This window comes from Argopecten irradians, chromosome 1 (genome assembly GCF_041381155.1).
Source record: "Argopecten irradians isolate NY chromosome 1, Ai_NY, whole genome shotgun sequence".
Classification (NCBI taxonomy): Eukaryota; Metazoa; Mollusca; class Bivalvia; order Pectinida; family Pectinidae; genus Argopecten; species Argopecten irradians.
Window position 1 is genome coordinate 47491871 of NC_091134.1, and position 24190 is coordinate 47516060.

Genomic DNA, 24190 nt, shown 5'->3' on the forward strand with positions numbered 1-24190 from the left:
ATTTTGAAAATTAGCAATTAATTTGTTTTGGTTAGATTGTTCAGAAGGTATGATTAGTGTTGTAATAACGGTAAGATAATAACTTTTGCCACTCTACAAAAGTATTAATCTCATTTTACATTCCCATTTTACAAATTAAAAGTCGTTTCGGAAAGGTACATGAAGTGGGCTACCGTGCCGCAGACGATCGCTTTCGGACGAATTTATTTTTCTTTCCCACTAAAAGTTAAGAACTTTTCGTAAATTGGGCTACACTGGACCTAGCCCAACCAAAGATATTTAAAAATTAAGAATTTTCTAAAAGTGACTCTTTTGTCTTCCTAAGTACGCATGTGCGAAGACATTGTCTGTGGATCGCAGAAAAAAAGGAAGTGCATCAGAAACATATTGGGTATATAAATGTTTCTGAGTTCACTTGAACAAGAAAACAATGAAAAATAAGGACATGTATATGTGGTGAGATACAACTATTGACGCTGGTTCTATGTCCGTCAATGCAAAATGTTACATATTTCATTCTGGGTAATATTAATACAATGTATGTATGTACACCTGCATGGACTGGGCACGCAATTACCCAAATAACAATATGATCCCCCGATATCAATATTCCTTTCTAAAGGTTATTGTTAAAGGTCATGTTAAAGGTCACTGACTGATCTTAGATCATATTCGATGAAACTGCTATCGTGATATCTCGTGAACTTTTAAATTTTGATAATTTAATTGAAATCTCAACACCGATACATACATGTAATCGTATATAGAGATTTAAATGAATATATGTAATGTATGATTTCAATCCTGTCATCTATGAATTAATTAACTGAACATAAATTGCTTCTTATACATACTTAGACACAAATGTTTGAAGTTTTATGTTTGAATCTTTTAATTAAGTATACTAAAGCCGTTCTCGGTGTTTTCAGCTTGAAATTTTGCCGTCAGTTAGCGGCACGGTATACAATTATAATTTCAACAAATCGGCCTGCAATTTGATTTCTCTACAATTTTGCAAAAATATACATAAAACGTCGTCGCACCATTCAAATTATATTCATGGTTGCGCTTACGCGTCTTGTTCAATCCATATTTCAAATCCATGTGATATATATAAAGATGCAATCTTCAAACAAAATCGAAAGACAATCCAAACATACGGATATCAGCGCGGATTCAGGCTTGATTATATTCCGCGACGTAGCGCTGTTTTTCACAGTATTCCTTTATCGCAAATCGTTATTTCACGCTTTTACCATAAAATGTTGCAGTATTTTTCGATACCCTGATGTATGTTAAAAGTTTGTGTGACACTTGAGATACAAGATACAAGACATTAATCATTTTGTTCATACATGTATGTATTTACCTTTGACGATATTTTTTATTTACATATATCGACGAACTTTTTCAGATTCCAGAAATATTATCAAAATAATGAATATGACTCTAGCTCAACAAATTTAATGCACATACAAAACATATACAAATCTAGAGTTACTCATTCTGACCTCGGTACTCCAGTCCACTCCTGGATTATGTAATAGCAAAATTTCAGCTGAATAAACGAATAACTGTAATTGTGGTTGAATGCGTGGCTTCGAAATCTGGCGTCGCCACCACCTGCTCTCTCTGTAATCTTCAAAGGAACTCTCAGGCCCGGTTGTTGCCTTCATTTCTACTATGACTCATCCTTGATACTCCAGAGGTTCCGATCACATTCGATCTCTACACCCCCGGAGTATCTCATATTAAAATTGGACTACGGAGAGAGCGACGCCCAACTTCAAAGCCACACAATAGACCACTGTACCGTTATACGGCTCTTTTGATGTTGCCTCTAATTTTACTATGAGATAGTCCAGGGGTGTAGAGATCGTAAGAGATCGGAACCCCTGGAGTATCGAGGCTGACTATGACTTAGTCCAGGGTAGATATAACGACATTGAATGTAACCCCTGGAGTATCGAGAACGAGAGTTACAACGGTAGATTAGAAAGAAGTTCAAAAAACATTATCAACCCGGTTATTCAACTTTGTTTTTCAATAGAACCACGTGCACGATTAAGATACTTAACAACCTAAATGAATATCACTCAACAAGCACGTTGGTTGGTTGTGGATGTTAAAGTTAAGATTACAACCTCTTCCCGAGACTTGTTAGTTAGTATGTTGGGGCTACGGCGGGTGACCATGAACCCTAAGTACGCTTGACTGCCTTTGTGTACAAGTGCGTGGCTTTTACCTGTAGCTCGCCTGCAGCTTGTTTGATTTATTAACGTCCTATTAACAGCTATGGTCATGTAAGGACGGCCTCCCATGTATGCGGTGTGTTGCGTGTATGTTGTGCGAGGTGAGTGTACTGGGAGACTGCGGTATGTTCGTGTTGTGTCTTCTTGTATAGTGGAACTGTTGCCCTTTTTAAAGTGCTATATCACTGAAGCATGCCACCCGGTCACATTATACTGACAACGGGCGAACCAGTCGTCCCACTCCCTGTATGCTGAACGCTAAGCAGGAGCAGAAACTACCACTTTTATAGACTTTGGTGTGTCTCGGCCAGGGGACAGAACCCAGAGCCTTCCCTCACAGGGGCGAACGCTCAACTCAAGGCCAAAAGTGAGGCGGTGCCAAGGGAGGCATTAGGAAAGATAAAGTCAGTTAGGAAGAAGAGAAAAGATAAGATCCTAAATTTAGTCGCCTTTTACGATCATGCAATAGGGGCAGCAGGTACAATTCTAACGCCCTACCTGCAGGGCCACCGCCTGCAGCTGACCTTTTAGCTATATATAGGCCACTCAGCATGACGTCACACTACAGCTGAGGACCGGTCAGTGACACTACACTGCTGGATGTAAACAGGTTAGTACCGTTATCGTGTAATTATTATATTAAAGGATAAAATTATAAATTAGGGTCTTGGAGTCCTCTTCAAAATTACATTGTTGCTATATCAATGGACAAACGACCCTTCCCGCTCTTTACTTTTTCTACATTGTATAAATTATACGCTATATATTCTTATAAAAGTTTATGGAGGAAAGTTTACACTGTTTCCTTTTTTTGTCTTATATATATTAGGCCAAAAACCCTAAAAATATTGTAGGCAGGGTAGCGGGGATGGCTGAAAGGGACTGGGACACGCTGATCATATATACTGTAAAGTTAAAGCAGATGGATATAACGTGCGTTTCTGGTGGATAAAAGGTACCATAGATAATGTGCGTTACAGACGAATACATGCTCTGCATATGGCACTTAACATATATGATCAGAGTGTAGGATGGATATTCAATTTATTGAAGATAAACGGGGAAAAAAAATGCTATATTTATAGTGTGTAGTTGACGACTTATTAACATCATTTAAAAAGGGAATATCCTGTGAAATATGACATATTTTAATAATGAAAATGTATTTTACTTGTAGACATTTTTTTGATTACTGTAATTGTTGAATCATGGAACCCCTGACAAAGAAGCCAAGAGTGGAGGGAATCACAGCAGACGACAAGAGGAGAAAGGTAAGCTGAACCAGGGATTCTAACACTGGTAAAAGAAGCCAAGATAAAAAAATATTTATGTTGAAGGAGCTAAAAAGATAATTGATATTATATATATATTATATAGCATCAGGTTTTACCACATTTTGTAGGTAGAATATCCCTATCCTTAATATCCAAGTATGAACAAATCTTATAATACTATAGTTCAGTGCTAGGAGAGGACACGATTATTTGATACTGGAGGTGCTGTGACATTTGAGTGTAACAATGTTTGACATGACAAGAGAATTTAGGTACTACTAGAGGTACTTAAAGTATTGTCAATGGTACCATATTTGACCCCAAATAAGACCCCTCCAGCAAATAAGATCCCCCACCTTTTTGACACATTTCCAGATTTAGGGGGGATGCCTGCAAATAAGACCCCCCCACCACTTTTGACCTTTATTTCTTCTCTGGAAGGGGGGTCTTATTTGCGGTCATTAACATTTTAGGTTAGTGCTGTGCTGGAGTGTTTAGTGTTGGACGAGACTAATATACACAAGATCATAAGTGATGGAACAACAGATCAAACTAGCCAATAGTTCAACAGAGGAGGAGAGGAAACTTTCAGATCTGTTCTGGGAGTGTACGTATGTCCCAGCACTTCTAAAAGGGGATGGTATGTCTTTACTCTGCAGTGATTATTATGGTTCAAGATAGGATGTCTTATAGAGTTTATAGCTATATAGCTAATTCTATTATTCTATTATTCTACTAAGGATTACATAAAGTTAGGCGTCTTTTTCTAAGCTAAAGTTGAACACTTGGTTTATCAGTAACATGTACACTGGGTTGTTTTTCTATAACAGTATTTGATAGTGTAACTAAGAAATGTCACATGCTGTAAGCTTTTTATTACCGGAATGGCAGCTCCAACTAAGCTAGCTGCATGTGTTTGGTGAATTGACAGCTCTGACTCAGTTACTGTAATTTTCTGAGCCAGATGACAAAAACATTTGAGAAGACATTGAGTAGCATTGATGTAGTGATATATATATATATGCTGTAATAGCACATCTACTGTTTTGTAGAGGAAGGTGACTACCTGGGTCTGGATTTAGGCGGCACTAATTTCCGCGTTGTCAGAGTGATCTTTAACAAGGGCGAGGCTAAAACTACTACAAAGTACTACAACTTACAACCAGAACTTTTGTCTGGACCAGCTGATGGGGTGAGTTAATGACAAAAAGACATGCATGATTATATGTTAATACATACACAATTCAAAGATTTCATCTTGCCAAAAGTGATTTACTTCCAAATGTTGAAGATGGAAAACTTCACTAAGCATTGTTTATCTATAACAAAATCAATTTTAAAACATTTTTTTAACAATAAAAAAAGACATGAATTTAGCTAGCTTCAATTTCAACACTGATGTTTCTTCTCGTTGACGTCAAATTACTTACCAATATAAGCTGGAAATCTTCAAAATGATATAGTTATGTTTAGATAAATAACCTTGTCCAAAGCCATTGCTAATGGTTTCGATTGTGTTTCTTTTAACCTCTGCAATGTCAGTGTCTGAAATTCTGATAAATGATTTCACTCAAAAGATTCCAAAGGAAATGTCTGTTGGCTATAATGCCAAGGTCATCTGAGGGTGCTCAGGCACAGCAAAGAAGAAACAATCCTAAAAGATTGTCTATCAGTTAAATAGTGAAAAAAATATATACAGACAAAGGAAATTCTTTATCTGTAAAAAATACAGTGAGAGAGAGTTACCTCCCATTTATAATTATCTATTCATTATTGAATACCATCAGAGAGAAGAAAATATTCCATCTGTAATATATCAGCAGCGTAGCTAGGTCTGTATGGGCCTGCATGCCTTGGGGTGCAGGGGGCTTTTGCCCCCTACTCAGGGTCCAGGGGCGAAGCCCAGGTAGGGGGTATGGGGGGCGAAGCCCCCCAGAAGCTGACGGGAAATTGTTTCAATGTAGTAACCATTTTACTTCTTTGGTAACTTTTAACGTATATACCAATGGTTAAATGGAAGTCACAATATTTAGGTGATAACCATGCAAAACTATATACATTGTATACATACTAGACTCCCGTGACAAGTGCTCGAACAAAAAACACGGATTTGGGTGTAAATATTAAATTAGTAAGTAATGGAAGAATTTTGAGTTATTTTAACTGGTGAAAAACTTATGGAGACTATTTTAAACAAAATTATAATTAAGTTTACGTGTTGGTTTGTTTATGACAGCGAGTCAAAGACCACTGTCAAAATGGTGGAAATTGCGTAAGAAGGGACCAGTCCTCGACCACCTCAATAAAAAAAATTGTATTAATGACCTATTTTTCTACTTATTCTGTTCTATTTCTAACAATTACAACAACAAAAATTCTTTTCTAAATCAAAAATCTGTTCATATTCGACAAAATAAAAGTCAACTATTTCGTGACACCAGAGATCACGGATTAACACGCGTTTTAACGGGGCGGGAAGTGAACCAAATTTGATCAATTCACTTTTTCGTTACTAAGATCAAGAACATGTTGCAATTGCTTTAATTAAGTTGTTTTGCTATCATTTTTAAGATAATTATATGTTTTTAGAATATTTCTTTTCATGCGATGTTGTTTATTTTGGTATTCGTAAGTGTTTTCCGATTCAAAATCCACAATTGCTTGAGGGATTTTAGTGAAGAAGTCTTAAGCTTCTTCTTTAGTTTAAGTCTAATATTGTCTTCGACAAAATTCAAACATATTTAACAACTTGTTAACCGGAAATATATAGACTATTCTAATAAATTTCCAGAATGGCCAATCTTCAAGTCTTCAAATGTGCACAAAGTTATGTTAGGCATTCAGTTGGGCATATCATATGTATTTATACATAATTATATTCTGCAGCGTCACGTGTATTCAAATGTTGTGTTTTTTCTGACTGTTCAAAAATGTAAGTCAGATTAATTTTTGCATGCTTGAGCATGCAAGCATGCACGGGCGCTACGCCACTGTATATCAATGATATTTTCCTGTTAATGTGCCACTTACAGTAGTTTTTATAAATTTTTGTGGTAAATTCATAAAATCCCTTTGTTAGATAGGATTTACTTGTCTCCCTGTTATCACCTATTTGGGAGTTGACTGTCTGAGCAATAAATGTATTGACCAAGTTATACACTGTCAAAAAAAGTATTCTTTTTTGTAATCAATAAATCGAAGGGAAGTTCTCACTATATCTTTTGAATTGATTTCTTATGTTTAATATTTAAGGTATTTGACCACATTGCAGAGAGTATTGAAAAATTCATGCATGAAGAAAAAATGACATCAGACAAAGATGTTGCACTTGGTAGGTATCTGCTTGTACATGTATTCCATCTTCCATGCATATTACACAGTTACATCCCTTGCAGATAGGTATCCATTGTGATGTTATTATTTTGTAAGCGAAACTAACATTAGTTTTTCTTAAAGTGTAATAACATGACATTACAATCCATACCTTCTAGCAAGTGCAGACAACTCTAATATGCAAATACAGAATAATAGTGATTCTATATCTCGACACAGTCAGCTACATCCTCAATACTCCAGTGGTTACTATTGCTGATGTTATATCCACCCCTGGACTATCTCATAGTAAAACTGAAGGCAGTTCAGAGGGGAAGATCTGACTAATCACAGGCCTGCAAAGATTTCATTTGAAGACTACAGAGAGAGCGACGCCCAACTTCAAAGCAACACAGTCAACCACAGCGTACTGTTATACAATTCATTTGATGTGCCTCAAAGGATTGTATTACTTATGTTTTTTGCTGCCCACATTTTTACTATAGAGATATCCAGGGGTGGATATAATGGCAGTAATAGTAACTCCTGGGGTATCAAGGATGAGTAAGCTAATGATCTGTCAATTTATACTAGGCATGTCAATTTCAAGCAATTTTATAATTGAATATTTGTTTTGGATACAGAGAAGTCAAAATTATCACAAAATTCCAATTTATTACAATGTTTACTGCTAGCATTGTCAGTTGTGTTGGCTGTAGTTAGACTACTGATATGTACACTATGAACAGTGTATGATCTTTTTCGTTGATACTTTAACTTTCGTTGTCTTCAAAATTAATATTTGGTCTGAACAGGTAGGTTAATTAGTATACCGGTAACATGTAGTGTATTATGTTCCCTAAAAGTGACTGTGTTTGAAATTATCTGAGGCCGTAAAAACTTTACAACAGCTGGAATCTGTATTGTCTTTGAAAACACTGATCCTTTGACTTATAATATGAACTCAAATCAAGTACTAATTTCAAGGTCATAATTACTACTTTGCGTTTTTTTTGTGTAAACATGTAGACAAAACCTGCTATATTTTAAAGCATCGAATGATAACCAGTTGGAAAGTCGATTCACAAGATGCTCCATAAGGGATTTTGTAAGGTATATGTTCTTAATGTTGATTTGATGTTTTTATCACATTATTTGATATTCAAATAGCATTTGCCTAATTAAATACCATTCTACACAAGAAATATTTGAATATTCATTTTCATATCTAATATATACAATGGAATGCTAATTATGTATGAATATTCCTAATTTTTTTCAGGATTCACATTCTCCTTTCCCTCTATACAGACAAGTCTCAAACACAGCATACTAACCACATGGACAAAAAGTTTCAAGAATACCACAGGCCCAGGGGAGGACCCTGTAGACATGTTAGAGGCTGCTATACAGAAGAGAGGGGTAGGTATACCTCAGACCTTGGGGGAGGGAATACATATATCACAGGCCCCGGGGAGGATCCTGTAGACATGCTAGAGGCTGCTATATAGAGTAGAGGAGTAGGTATACCTCAGACCCTGGGGGAGGGGATACATATATTACAGGCCCCGGGGAGGATCCTGTAGACATGCTAGAAGCTGCGATATAGAGTAGAGGGGTAGGTATACCTCAGACCCTGGAGGAGGGGATACATGTATCATAGGCCCTGGGGAGGATCCTGTAGATATGCTAGAGGCCGCTATATAGAGGATAGAGGTAGGTATACCCCAGATCTTTGGGATGAACTACATATACCACAGGCCCAGGGGAGGATCCTGTAGACATGCTAGAGGCTGCTATATAGAGGATAGAGGTAGGTATACCCCAGATCTTTGGGATGAACTACATATACCACAGGCCCAGGGGAGGATCCTGTAGACATGCTAGAGGCTGCTATATAGTGGATAGAGGTAGGTATACCCCAGATCTTTGGGATGAACTACATATACCACAGGCCCAGGGGAGGATCCTAGAGACATGCTAGAGGCTGCTATATAGAGTAGAGGGGTAGGTATACCTTAGACCTTGGGAGAGGAAATACATATACCACAGGCCCGGGGGAGGATCCTGTAGACATGCTAGAGGCTGCTATATAGAGTAGAGGGGTAGTTATACCTCAGACCTTGGGAGAGGAAATACATATACCACAGGCCCCGGGGAGGATCCTGTAGACATGCTAGAGGCTGCTATACAGAATAGAGGAGTAAGTGTACCTCAGACCCTGGGAGAGGGAATATATATACAACAGGCCCAGGGGAGGATCCTGTAGATATGCTAGAGGCTGCTATATAGAGTAGAGGGGTAGGTATACCTCATACCCTGGGAGTGGGGAGGGGATATACTTGTATGTAATATATAATATTCTATACTGTTTACAGGGCCTGTATCAAATACTCTATACTATTTACAGGGCCTGTTTCTAACACTCTATACTGTTTACAGGGCCTGTCTCTAACACTCTACTGTTTACAGGCTGCATCTAATACTCTATACTGTTTACATGGCCTGCATCTAATACTCTATACTGTTTACATGGCCTGTCTCTAATACTCAATACTGTTTACAATCTAAACTCTATACTGTTTACAGGCCTGCATCAATATACTGTTTACAGGGCCTGTCTCTAATACTCTATACTGTTTACAGGGCCTGTCTCTAATACTCTATACTGTTTACAGGGCTTGTCTCTAATACTCTATACTGTTTACAGGGCCTGTCTCTATACTTATACGTTTACAGGCGTATATAATCTATATGTTTACATCTAATACTCTATACTGTTTACAGGGCCTGTCTCTAATACTCTAATACTGTTTACAGGGCCTGTCTCTAAACTCTATACTGTTTACAGGGCCTGTCTCTAATACTCTATACTGTTTACAGGGCCTGTCTCTAATACTCTATACTGTTTACAGGGCCTGTCTCTAATACTCTATACTGTTTACAGGGCCTGTCTCTAACACTCTATACTGTTTACAGGGCCTGTCTCTAACACTCTATACTGTTTACAGGGCCTGTCTCTAACACTCTATACTGTTTACAGGGCCTGTCTCTAACACTCTATACTGTTTACAGGGCGTCTCTATATCTTACACTCTAATACAAGGGCCTGTCTTTAACACTCTATACTGTTTACAGGGCCTGTATCTAACACTCTATACTGTTTACAGGGCCTGTCTCTAACACTCTATACTGTTTACAGGGCCTGTCTCTAACACTCTATACTGTTTACAGGGCCTGTCTCTAACACTCTATACTGTTTACAGGGCCTGTCTCTAACACTCTATACTGTTTACAGGGCCTGTCTCTAACACTCTATACTGTTTACAGGGCCTGTCTTTAACACTCTATACTGTTTACAGGGCCTGTCTCTAATACTCTATACTGTTTACAGGGCCTGTCTCTAATACTCTATACTGTTTACAGGGCCTGTCTCTAATACTCTATACTGTTTACAGGGCCTGTCTCTAACACTCTATACTGTTTACAGGGCCTGTCTCTAACACTCTATAACACTCTGTTTATACTGTTTACAGGGCCTGTCTAACACTCTATACTGTTTACAGGGCCTGTCTCTCTAACACTCTATACTGTTTACAGGGCCTGTCTCTAACACTCTATACTGTTTACAGGGCCTGTCTCTAACACTCTATACTGTTTACAGGGCCTGTCCTCTAACACTCTATACTGTTTACAGGGCCTGTTTGTCTCTAACACTCTATACTGTTTACAGGGCCTGTCTCTAACACTCTATACTGTTTACAGGGCCTGTCTCTAATACTCTATACTGTTTACAGGGCCTGTCTCTAATACTCTATACTGTTTACAGGGCCTGTATCTAACACTCTATACTGTTTACAGGGCCTGTCTCTAATACTCTATACTGTTTACAGGGCCTGTATCTAATACTCTATACTGTTTACAGGGCCTGTCTCTAATACTCTATACTGTTTACAGGGCCTGTCTCTAATGACTTTATACTGTTTACAGGGCCATTTATTTAATACTCTATACTGTTTACAGGGCCTGTAACACTCTAACACTCTATACTGTCTCTAATACTTATACTGTTTACAGGGCCTGTCTCTAATACTCTATACTGTTTACAGGCCTGTATCTAATACTCTATACTGTTTACAACACTCTCGAATACTATACTGTTTACAGGGCCTGTCTCTAATACTCTATACTGTTTACAGGGCCTGTCTCTAACACTCTATACTGTTTACAGGGCCTGTATCTTAAACACTCTATACTGTTTACAGGGCCTGTTCTCTAACACTCTATACTGTTTACAGGGCCTGTCTCTAACACTCTATACTGTTTACAGGGCCTGTATCTAATACTCTATACTGTTTACAGGGCCTGCATCTAATACTCTATACTGTTTACCAGGGCCTGTTTCTGTAATACTCTATACTGTTTACAGGGCCTGTCTCTAATACTCTATACTGTTTATACTATATACTGTTTACAGGGCCTGTCTCTAACACTCTATACTGTTTACAGGGCCTGTCTCTAATACTCTATACTGTTTACAGGGCCTGTCTCTAACACTCTATACTGTTTACAGGGCCTGTCTCTAACACTCTATACTGTTTACAGGGCCTGTCTCTAACACTCTATACTGTTTACAGGGCCTGTCTCTAACACTCTATACTGTTTACAGGGCCTGTCTCTAACACTCTATACTGTTTACAGGGCTGTCTGTCTCTAACACTCTATACTGTTTACAGGGCCTGTCTCTAACACTCTATTACTGTTTACAGGGCCTGTCTCTAATACTCTAACAATACTGTTTACAGGGCCTGTCTCTAACACTCTATACTGTTTTACAGGGCCTGTCTCTAACACTCTACTGTTTACAGGGCCCTGTGTTACTGTTTTACAGGGCTGTCTCTATTACTTTCCTGTTTACAGGGCCTCTCTGTACTGTGAACATTGGGCACGGCTCTGTGACCACCACTGGAACTTTAACACTATGTGGACTATACATTGTTTAAAACAGTAAATATACCATTTTTAAAACAATCCAACATCACTGCTTTATCACTATTGCTGATAAACCTGAAAATGCCATCCTAAGCAGTACATGACACTAAATCATTTAAGTATTTTCTTCATACTTTGCTTAAATTTCATCAATTTGATTTCTCATGATTTCCTTAATGCTTATTTATTCCTGTCATTTTTTAAGGCTCTGGAACCAATGCCTGCTTTGTTGAGCAGGCGAAGAACTTCAACAAATTAACTGATGCTGAAAAGACAACATATGAGGTCAATAAAAATCAATGTGTTAATGTCACAACTCACAGAAAAATATCTGTCATTATAATGATCATGGGTTTGTGAAAAAAACACCTTTTATCATTTGTGTATTTATATTATGTGAGACCAGAGGATGTGGAGTATTTGTGGAATTAATGTTGTTATATGATATGATATGATATTATCAGACCTGATAGTATGAGATTTATTTTGTGACGAGACTTGATATTGTGAGATGACAGTCACTACTGTGTTATGTGGTACTTGATAATTAAACAGTGAACTGCTTTTATTAGCATTTATGGGATGATGACATCCGCACAAAAACAAATTTATTGAATGCTTATTTCTACACATGACTTTGTTCCTGTGATCTCTGTGGCTGTAATTGTGCCATAAGGATGTTGTTATTTTGTGGTTTGATGTGCATTCTGTACTTAATGTCACATCGTAGGAAATGGATATATAATAAAATACACAGCACTATTAGTCTGTAGGAGACTTGACAGTGCAAATTCCATATTATTTTCTGTTACTTGAAGAATTGATATAAAAAGATATGTGTGTATGATGTATCTAATTATCAATACCCTGCATAACATATACCGTAACCTATGTGTTGTTGATCCGAAAGTTTAGATTATAATTTCATGCTAAAATTTTACTCTGTTTTTGTAGATTCTGGTTAATACTGAATGGGGAGCCTTCGGAGATAATGGTTGTTTAGACTTCTTTAAGACCGAATTTGACAAGGAGCTGGATCAGAATTCTAACCATGTCAACTCCTACATGTAGGTATACTAGTCTGCTCTTTAGATGCTTTATAGAGGATCCTGGAGTTGGTCACAAAGAAATTGTGTGTGACCTTTGTAAACTCATATCCGGTCTTATCTGACCTTGACCTTGGTCTTCCTCAAAGCCATACTTTGATGATTATCCGTTAATTATGTGGTGTTATTTGTTTACAGGTTTGACAAACTGTTTGGAGGATTTTACCTTGGTGAACTTGTCCGTTTAGTGTTGGTGAAACTGACCAATGAAGGCTTGTTATTTAAAGGTCAAGAGTCACTCAAACTTATGAGCAAAGGAAGCTGGCCGACATCTTATGTTACAGAAGTGGAAAGGTAGGAAACTAGAGTAGTGTATCATGTTCTGGTGAAATTGAGGGCAGGGCATCATGTTCTGGTGAGATTGAGGGCAGGGGCATCATGTTCTGGTGAGATTGAGGGCAGGGCATCATGTTCTGGTGAGATTTAGGACAGGTGCATCATGTTCTGGTGAGATTGAGGGCAGGGGCATCATGTTCTGGTGAGATTGAGGGCAGGGGCATCATGTTCTGGTGAGATTGAGGGCAGGGGCATCATGTTCTGGTGAGATTGAGGGCAGGGGCATCATGTTCTGGTGAGATTGAGGGCAGGGGTATCATGTTCTGGTGAGATTGAGGGCAGGGACATCATGTTCTGGTGAGATTGAGGGCAGGGGCATCATGTTCTGGTGAGATTGGGGGCAGGGGTATCATGTTCTGGTGGGATTGGGGCAGGGTATCATGTTCTGGTGAGATTGAGGGCAGGGGCATCATGTTCTGGTATTGGTGGCAGGGGTATGATGTTCTGGTGGATTGAGTGGCAGGGGTATCATGTTCTGGTGAGATTGGGGGCAGGGGTATCATGTTCTGGTGAGATTGAGGCAGGGGTATCATGTTCTGGTGAGATTGAGGGCAGGGGTATCATGTTCTGGTGAGATTGAGTGCAGGGGCATCATGTTCTGGTGAGATTGAGGGCAGGGGTATCATGTTCTGGTGAGATTGAGGGCAGGGGCATCATGTTTCTGGTGAGATTGAGTTGGCAGGGGCATCAATTCTGGTGAGATTGAGGGCAGGGGCATCATGTTCTGTGAGATTGAGGGATTTTGTGTGAATTGGGGAGGGCATCATGTATTCTGGTGAGATTGAGGGCAGGGGCATCATGTTCTGGTGAGATTGAGGGCAGGGACATCATGTTCTGGTGAGATTGAGGGCAGGGGCATCATGTTCTGGTGAGATTGAGGGCAGGACATCATGTTCTGGTGAGATTGAGTGCAGGGTATCATGTTCTGGTGAGATTGAGGGCAGGGACATCATGTTCTGGTGAGATTGAGGGCAGGGGTATCATGTTCTGGTGAGATTGAGGGCAGGGTATCATGTTCTGGTGAGATTGGAGGGGGCAGGGACATCAGTTTCTGGTGAGATTGAGGGCAGGGGTATCATGTTCTGGTGAGATTGAGGGCAGGGGTATCACATCATCATGTTCTGGTGAGATTGAGGGCAGGGGCATCATGTTCTGGTGAGATTGAGGGCAGGGCATCATGTTCTGGTGAGATTGAGGGCAGGGACATCATGTTCTGGTGAGATTGAGGGCAGGGGCATCATGTTCTGGTGAGATTGAGGGCAGGGACATCATGTTCTGGTGAGATTGAGGGCAGGGGTATCATGTTCTGGTGAGATTGAGGGCAGGGGTATCATGTTCTGGTGAGATTGAGGGCAGGGGTATCATGTTCTGGTGAGATTGAGGGCAGGGGTATCATGTTCTGGTGAGATTGAGGGCAGGGGTATCATGTTCTGGTGAGATTGGTGGCAGGGGCATCATGTTCTGGTGAGATTGAGTGCAGGGGCATCATGTTCTGGTGAGATTGAGGGCAGGGGTATCATGTTCTGGTGAGATTGAGGGCAGGGGTATCATGTTCTGGTGAGATTGAGGGCAGGGGCATCATGTTCTGGTGAGATTGAGGGCAGGGGCATCATGTTCTGGTGAGATTGAGGGCAGGGACATCATGTTCTGGTGAGATTGAGGGCAGGGACATCATGTTCTGGTGAGATTGAGGGCAGGGGTATCATGTTCTGGTGAGATTGAGTGGCAGGGGCATCATGTTCTGGTGAGATTGAGGGCATTTTGTGGGGCATCATCATGTTCTGGTGAGATTGAGGACAGGGGTATCATGTTCTGGTGAGATTGAGGGGGGCAGGGGTATCATGTTCTGGTGAGATTGGTGGCAGGGATATCATGTTCTGGTGGGATTGAGTGCAGGGGTATCATGTTCTGGTGAGATTGAGGGCAGGGGTATCATGTTCTGGTGAGATTGAGGGCAGGGGCATCATGTTCTGGTGAGATTGAGGGCAGGGGTATCATGTTCTGGTGAGATTGAGGGCAGGGGCATCATGTTCTGGTGGGATTGAGTGCAGGGGCATCATGTTCTGGTGAGATTGGGGGCAGGGGCATCATATTCCGGTGAGATTGAGGGCAGGGGCATCATATTCTGGTGAGATTGAGGGCAGGGGCATCATGTTCTGGTGAGATTGAGGGCAGGGGCATCTTGTTCAGATTAGACTGAGGGCAGGGACATCTTGTTCTGGTGGGATTGATGAGCTGTAAATGTTCAAAATGTATCATCTTAAAGTCAAACATATAACGAAATAATTGTCAACATTTTAATGTTGATTTTTACAGTGATGGGTCAGGAGAGACAAGTCACACCTGCAAAGTGTTACAAAGCCTAGATCTAACAGGAGATGCAGATGATATAGCACTCGTACAGGAGGCTTGTGCGCTCGTGTCTCAGAGGGGAACTTATGTTATGTCTGCAGGTAGGAAGCATTTATAATAGTTAGATGTAGAAAGCATGTTACAAGTGTGTCTGGTTCTTCTATAGCGTTTGCCTATTTATTATGTAATCATCTGTCAACTTTACCCCTAGATCACTGTTAGTCATGAATGGCTCAATTGCCTTAATATGCGCTATAGAGGATCAATTTTGTATACACCTGGCTATAAAGACCATTTTCCTTTGTCCCTTGGATGGTCTTTATAGACAGGTTTGACTAATTTGTCTGCTGTAGGAAGTTTATTCATATTCCCTGTGCGGCTTCATCAGGTGAATGAAAGTTCGTTTTGTAAAAACCACTGATCTGGTGACTAGACCAGTCACTATTAATCCCAAAGTGAATGGAAGGGCAAAGAGTAGAAATAATTTCAGACAATTTATATTTTGAACTAATCTTTGCATGATTGATGATCATTATGCTAGATACAAGATGCATGACTTGGCTTTGGGGTCTGGCCCCACCCCAAGGGACTAGGTTTCTATGTTATATGTGAAAAACAATTGAGTTCCTCAGAGAACTAAGTAACTGAGATTCCAACCGGGAACCCCACAACTATAGTGTTGTGGAGCCTGATGACATAAACACACAATGTGCATATTATGTTTAATAATTTGCTTTACTTGGAAAGCCAGGTGAGCAGTACAGGCCATTTGTGCCTTTTGTGTGTTTTTTTCTGTGGAATAACATTGACCTTGACCTTGATTCTGTTTTAGCTTGTGCTGTACTGTTGAACCACATAGATTTGCCTGATGTCACGATAGGAATCGATGGCTCTGTGTACGAGCATCACCCCAAATTCCATGATTACATGATGGAGCTCTTGGAGAAACTTGTACCAAAAACAGAGGTAAAATATAAAATCTATGTTTGAATTTTAGGTTGTCGATAGTCTGAATTACATGTATATATGTGAAATAGTTTGTGTCATCAACTAAAAATGCAAAGTATGGAAAGAAAAAAGAAAACAACCTCCTGATAGATAATGGTGATACTCAATTTAAAGTTTTTTGTTGGTCCTGACCAAATTTAACAACTTTTTTTCTCAAAACACATATTTTCGTATGATTTCACAAACTTATAGTAAATTCAGATGTTTAACGAATATATGTTGAAAATAACAAATGCGCAAAATATTTGAAACATGAAAAAAGAGGTTTACAGTAACTTAAATACTCTGTATTGATTTTGTTTGATAATTAACATCCTATTAACAGTCAGGGTCATGTAATAATAAGGACGCAACTGTATTGAAAAAAATATCACATGTGGCAGTTAGTGCAGGTATTACATGTACATGTATTATTTTATCTGTTATTAGGTGAAAATCATACTAGTCAAAGATGGCAGTGGTCAGGGAGGAGCTTTTGTGGCCGCTATAGGGTCAAGGATTTGAAAAAAATCACAGGATAGGTCAATTTTAATTTGTGCAGAAAGGGACTGTAAGCTCCCACAGCCATAGATTATCTGTTGTTTTTGTTACATATACTGGTTTATAAAACATTACATGTTATCTTTGGTACATGTAATGATTGTTATGTTAGATATTTCTATGGGAAAACATGCACTACCTCACAAAATGGTTCTACCTTATTCTTGGTCAACCTAGGACCCTATTAGGGAACAGTATCAGTACACTATGGTGACCAGAAGGATTACGTAAAGATTATGTGTTATTAATCAATTACAATGAACTGCATACATGTATATCTTTCATTATTTTTTATGAAGGTTTTTGACATAATCATAGTCGTTATCTAAGATTTTTGGAGTAGGGTCCTAAAACTAGAAGAAAAAACAAATGATTAGTACCAGGTATTTATATCATAGAGGGTCCATTTGTGTTTCATGATTGGAAATGGCAGTTATTTTGGCTCTTTTGTATGGATGTTACAAATTGGTTAAGTAGATTGTTTTAATAAATCAATACATTTTATATGAAGATATTATTTTAAAACTAACTTAACCAATTAAAATTCAATGTTCATAATCTACTCTGTAAACTCTGTATGAATGTTCATACAGAGTTTACGGAGTAGATAATGAGCATCAAATTTTGATTAGATCGTAACTGAAAGACTTATGAAGATATTAGTTTTAAAACTGACTTAAACTTTTTGTCATGCATTCTTTAAATTCTTTACCATGGCAGCCATTTTGGCTCTTTATGTACAGTTATGACAAATTGGTTGATTAAATTGTTTTTATGAATTTATTAATACACTTGATATGAAGATATTATTTTTAAAACTCACTTAAACGTTTTGCCGTTTTTAACATTTTCATTTACCAGAAGCAGGGACAGATTTTGTGATATGTAAGGATACTTATAGGGATTTAGGCAAACATTGTTTTGGTTTTAGTAAATGATGAAGAAAATAGAAGGTGATGGTTGTAGAGAGAATTAAGCAATACTCATGACTTTTGATCTAGATCAACTGACAGGGATTATTCTCATACTTTTATCATATACAAAATGTACATGTTTGAGAGGAATATACATTGATATATTTTTTTTATCATATACAAAATGTACATGTTTGAGATGAATATACATTGATATATTTTATCTTTTTTACATTATAGATTGTCTATACAAAAGTTATACCAAATAAAACTATGAAACTCTTTGTTGTTCTTTTTTTATAAGTTAATATTTCTAAGGTGGCTGCTGCGGATGTAACGATAGTTACACAACTTACTAACATCCTTTTCATAACAAGAACATAATTATAAACAATATTTCTCACATTTAAACATCATAGTTATATAATATTATTTAATATTAATGATTTGAGGCATGTCATTTCGCCGATCTTAGTAAACAAGTATGTAGATCACATAATGTCTTTCAATACAGTATAAATAGATGTAAGACTGTATACAACTAACATAAGAATTTATAATTCGTCCATTCATCAGTTTGTCCGTCAGAGTGGCATTTCCAGGCTAAAACTCCCAATATGTCAATTCAACACCGCAACACTTTCTGTATTTGTTAGAAAGTCCCCTAGTCATGCCTTTTTCATAAGGATTAAACCTAGCATTTTGAATTTTAGCTCGCATACATGAAGGGCAATTGAACTTTTGTCATTGTGCAGCGTCTAGCTGTCATCTGTCAGCTGTCAACTTGTCCCTTGAACAATTTCTTGTCAAGAACTAAGAGGTCTAGAGACATTAATATTGGACCTATAGCGTGCTATGTACCAAATGATATGACCTTGAGTTGAACTTAAAATGGCCTATCTAGACCTGATATTGAGATATAGCATGCATGGATAAAGGGCTTCCTCCTTCAAGGTCACAGGGGTTAAATTAGTATAACTACTAAGCCTGCAGTGAAGGACCTGCAGCATGCTGGGAAACGACCTTGACCTTCATGCAAAGGTCCCAGAGGTCAAATAGGCTTTAAATTTTAAAATCACTAAATGTCAATAACCAAGAGGTCAAGAGACCTGATATTGTGCATGTATCTTGTCGGGATAAAGGGTTACTAAGTTTGTTTAATAATTTCTATTAAGAGATAATTACCATCATTTACCTTAATGGTGTAAAGCAAAGTCTCTTAGGCCTGCACCATGATTACCAGGTGGCAGGTAAGTGATTTATTTTTTTTTTTTTGTTACCATAGAAACAAAGTTCAAGAAGGGTCGGTTTTTGGGAAGTTACACTGTATATTAACTTCATGTAAATTGACTCCGTAAGTGTAACATTTGATAATCAGTTGTGTTAGTTACTTGAATACTGAAATAGGATTTGTCATATATAGGCCCAGTAATTGATAAACAATGTTAACATGTTGTGGATAACTTGCTTTCCTTCTGCACCAAATTCAGAGTAATAGCTTCTGTCAATTAAGATGAAACCTTTAAACTGAACTATTTACATATCTCATACATGTCAGTTTACTCACTACATCAGCTGGTCCACACAAAAGGTCCTATGGTAAGTTAAGCTGTAATAGTTTTAATCTCTCTTTGTTGAATATTACTGTGACCTGAATTGGAAATTTGTGTTGTCTAGATTTACACTTAGATAGCCCCCTTCTGTAAACCTGATGGTGTATACTACTTTGGTACTCCACTGACTTCTTCATAGAGATAGTGGAAGAGTAAAGATTTAAGTTAGACTGGTACTCCTCTGACTTCTAGGTAGAGAGAGAAGATAAATTGACTTGGTTAGACAAGTATGTGTAGATAAGAGAAACAATTGTCGCTTTACCGGACATATATTTACTGGATGTCAAACAGGTCAGTACTGTAGTAATCTTATTGCTGATTTCTGATTTAGTTGAGCATGCAAGTCTATTGTTCTAACTGAGAGATGTCAATCTTTATATGATATATATATATATATGTATGTTGTACCGTATTTGCTGTAATAAGCTCCCCTTCCTTTATACTCTATAAACACCCCTCCCCTCTTCAGGAGAAGGAGTAGAAGTTATATAAATGCCCCCCGCCCTCATCCAATGAATTTAACTATATTTTACATTCGAATGATGCTTATAACATAGGCATTGTATCCCATATTACATGAAAATCATGTTTTGTCTATATTCTTGGGAGTCTTCTACATGCTAATCACAATGTTCCATGAGTGTGGAGTTAAAATATGGCTGATTTGTATAGAGTTTTTTCGTCCACAACTTAATTTGGGTTCCCTAATGAGCAACTCCCTTTGTTACAATTTTTAAGTGACTTGGGCGCTAATTAGGCAAATGTGGTAACTCCATCTTAAAACAAAAGCTGAGGTATATATTATATCATATTTTGTGGAGAACCCAGATATCTGAAATATTTACCTGTGTATAACAATAGCAGATTATCCGGATAGACACAAAAATGGTTTTAAATTACAGCATTGAGCAGCATACTGTTCATTTGAACTACATGGACTTTACATTGAACTATTATAAATACCAAGTTGATTTAAACAAATTGTATTTGCTGGAGTAATATATGACTGAGTAGGAAGAAATTAAATAATAAAATAATATATAACCACAGCTATCTACAATATAGATTAATAATAAGTGATGCACTATCATATGCCACACCTTACGATTTGCAAAGTCTTACTTTGATCATTCTATATTACCAAAGTATAATTTACTCGGTAGATTCTTTATAGTCCTACATCAACTATGTATCTTATAGGTGTAGAGAATCACTGTGAGATAGGTTAACCTAAAATTATTTAAAAAAGAAATAAAGGAATTTTGTGGTATCTGTTAAATATGACATATTTTAATATGAAAAATGTATTTTACTTGTAGACATTTTTTGATAACTGTAATTGTTGAATCATGGAACCCCTGACAAAGAAGCCTAGAGTGGAGGGAATCACAGCAGACGACAAGAGGAGAAAGGTAAGCTGAACCATTCTAACACTGATAGAAAATAGAACTCGTAAAAAGTAGATTTCAAAGTGAACTCTCCAAGAAAAGAAGTTCCTTTATCTACAAGCTAATTACATGAAATATGTTTGCATGCATACTAGAGGGAGTTAGTGAAAATAAAAAGAATCATGTTGCTGTAGTAGTATGGTATAATTTGATGTTGATTGACAGAATCATATATCAAAGAAAAGATGTTTCTATATACTGTAAACCAACTTTCTTTCACTTGCGATTTACTTTTGTGAATTTTGCGTTTTAAGTAAATTTATCAAAGTAATGTAACAGCGAATGTAACATTTACATCATTTATTCATAGAGGAATTTCTACACAATTTTTAAATCCGCAAATGTCATCATACCTGTTTTGAAATGGAAATCTGGATATTTAATAGACGCGAAAGAAGGTTGGTTTACAGAACCTTTGATTTAAGTTTGGGAGAAGCAGGGAGAATTTAAACACATTGAATCCTGTATCTACTTTGTACTCTAGATATACATAGTGACTGTAGGTTGATATCAAACAAATCCTGAAAAGGTAACCCAAGATTACATTTATTACAATACAGGTGAGTGCTGTGTTGGAGAGTCTGGTGCTGGACGAGGCTAAGGTACACATGATCATGGAAGTGATGGAGCAACAGATTGACTTCGCCAATAGTCCAAGGGAAGAGGATAGGAAGCGGTCTGATATGTTCTGGGAGTGTACATATGTCCAAGGGCTCCTAAAAGGAGATGGTAAGTCTTTACTCATCAGTGGTAATTTTTGATAGTGCACCTTCCCACTTATACTGTGGTGTGGTATCCATCCATCTACCATCCTAATCCAATAATAATGGATTATAACATTGTAAACTGATGGGCAATGTCCTTAGACACAATAAAATGTTAATTAAACCTTTAATAATGTCGGAGTGCCTTTATCCATGTTCAAGTCCTAATATTGAGCCTGAAGCATACTGGGACGAGAGACTACTTTTCAGAAACTAAGAGACCAGGAGTAGGTCTAGAATAGATTATCAATAACTAGAGGCCTATAGAACTGACACTCTGATATTCCCACTGGATTGTTTCCTTGAACATTACCATTTACCACCCTGATATAATAGGAAACTGCAATAAGTCATTTGTAAGTTGTTACTGTTGGAACGGTAACTCCAAATTTTCTATCAATTGTTACATTGTAGAGGAAGGTGACTATCTGGGTTTGGATCTAGGCAGCACTAATTTCCGCGTTGTCAGAGTGACCTTTAACAAGGGTGAGGCTAAAACTACTACAAAGTACTACAACTTACCACAGGAGCTTCTGTCTGGACCAGCAGATGGGGTGAGTTAAATGCATCAATATATTAAAGAGTTCAAAGATTTCATACTGCAAAAGAGGATTATTCCTTAGATGTTAAATTATTGTGTAACCGACAATAGACTTGCTTCTACATATTGTAATTTTTTTGTTGGGATAAAAAGCTTTTGTTGAGATGTTGATTCTCTTTCAGGCTTTTGACCACATTGCAGAAAGCATTGAAAAATTTATTAAGGAAGAAAAAATGACATCAGATACAGATGTTGCCCTTGGTAGGTAAACCTATGAGTATAATTTATCTATTTTTTCCACATTGTAAAAAATAATCTGTAGACATACATACATACACATGTATACAAAATGATAATCTATGCTTCGTATTGGTCAAATGATAATTCGATGTCAAGTTTATATTAGTTTATACATATGCATGAATGCTTATTTTTTCAGGATTTACATTTTCCTTTCCCTCTGTACAGAAGAGTCTTAAGCACAGTGTACTAATCACATGGACAAAGAGTTTCAAGTGTACCACAGGCCCCGGGGAGGATCCTGTTGGCATGCTAGAGGCTGCTATACAGAGGAGAGGGGTAGGTACACCCCAGAACCTGGGGAGGGGATGAATATACAACAGATCCCAGGGAGGATCCTGTAGACATGTATCTACTGCTATAAGGGAAGAGAAGTGATTATGGCCTGTCTGTACCATTTGCTCTTGGATTGGCATCTATAGTACTATATTCCATATTACAGGAAGAAAGTGCAGTACTGTTAAAAGGGTCTGACTAAGGTTCTTTATACTGTTTACAGGGCTTTTCTCTAATACTGTATACTGTTTACAGGGCCTTTCTATAGTACTATATACTGTTTACCGGGTATATGCCCTTTCTCTAATACTTTATACTGTTTACAGGGCCTTTCTCTAATACAGTATACTGTTTACAGGGCCTTTCTATAGTACTGTACACTGTTTACCGGGTAAATGCCCTTTCTCTAATACAGTTTACTGTTTACAGGGCCTTTCTCTAATACAGTATACTGTTTACAGGGCCTTTCTCTAGTATGGTATACTGTTTACAGGGCCTTTCTCTAATATGGTATACTGTTTACAGGGCCTTTCTCTAATACAGTATACTGTTTACAGGGCCTTTCTCTAATATGGTAATACTCTGTTTACAGGGCCTTTCTCTAATACAGTATACTGTTTACAGGGCCTTTCTCTAATATGGTATACTGTTTACAGGGCCTTTCTCTAATATGGTATACTGTTTACAGGGCCTTTCTCTAATATGGTATACTGTTTACAGGGCCTTTTTCTAATATGGTATACTGTTTACACTGCCTTTCTATAATACAGTATACTGTTTACAGGGCCTTTCTCTAATACAGTATACTGTTTACAGGGCCTTTCTCTAATACAGTATACTGTTTACAGGGCCTTTCTCTAGTATGGTATACTGTTTACAGGGCCTCTCTATACCTGTGAATGTTGTGGCACGGATCAGCGACACCACCGGAACTTTGATGGCTGGCAACTATCTGGACAGGAATTGTCGTATAGGCCTAATTATTGGTATGTATATATCTTTAAAGAGACAATTCACGCAGGCTAATTATTTTACATAACCAAGAAGCAAAATACGGCATAAATGTATTGTTCTACATTTCTTATAAAACATATAACATGAAATATTGACAAATTCCACGTCATTATTTAGTATTTTAATTGATACCGTTGTAATTACAAAT

At 37.8% G+C, this 24190-nt stretch overlaps 1 protein-coding gene and 1 pseudogene across 3 annotated transcripts in view; both read left to right on the forward strand.

The window, feature by feature from the left end:
• Nucleotides 1–24190, forward strand: part of LOC138330404 (hexokinase type 2-like) — a 47401-nt gene that overhangs the window by 17045 nt on the left and 6166 nt on the right. For 2 of the 3 annotated variants that reach the window (XM_069278020.1, XM_069278011.1), the window contains exons 2-7: nt 21019–21111; nt 21708–21876; nt 22326–22465; nt 22635–22713; nt 22892–23031; nt 23909–24014. In XM_069278020.1, coding sequence (XP_069134121.1) covers nt 21049–21111; nt 21708–21876; nt 22326–22465; nt 22635–22713; nt 22892–23031; nt 23909–24014 — 697 coding nt within the window. In that variant the 5' untranslated portion in view covers nt 21019–21048. Of the gene's footprint in view, nt 1–19886; nt 19991–21018; nt 21112–21707; nt 21877–22325; nt 22466–22634; nt 22714–22891; nt 23032–23908; nt 24015–24190 lie in introns of those variants that run through there. The other variant, XM_069278004.1, reaches the window with a different exon arrangement.
• On the forward strand, nt 727–19485 carry LOC138329410 (hexokinase-4-like; annotated as a pseudogene).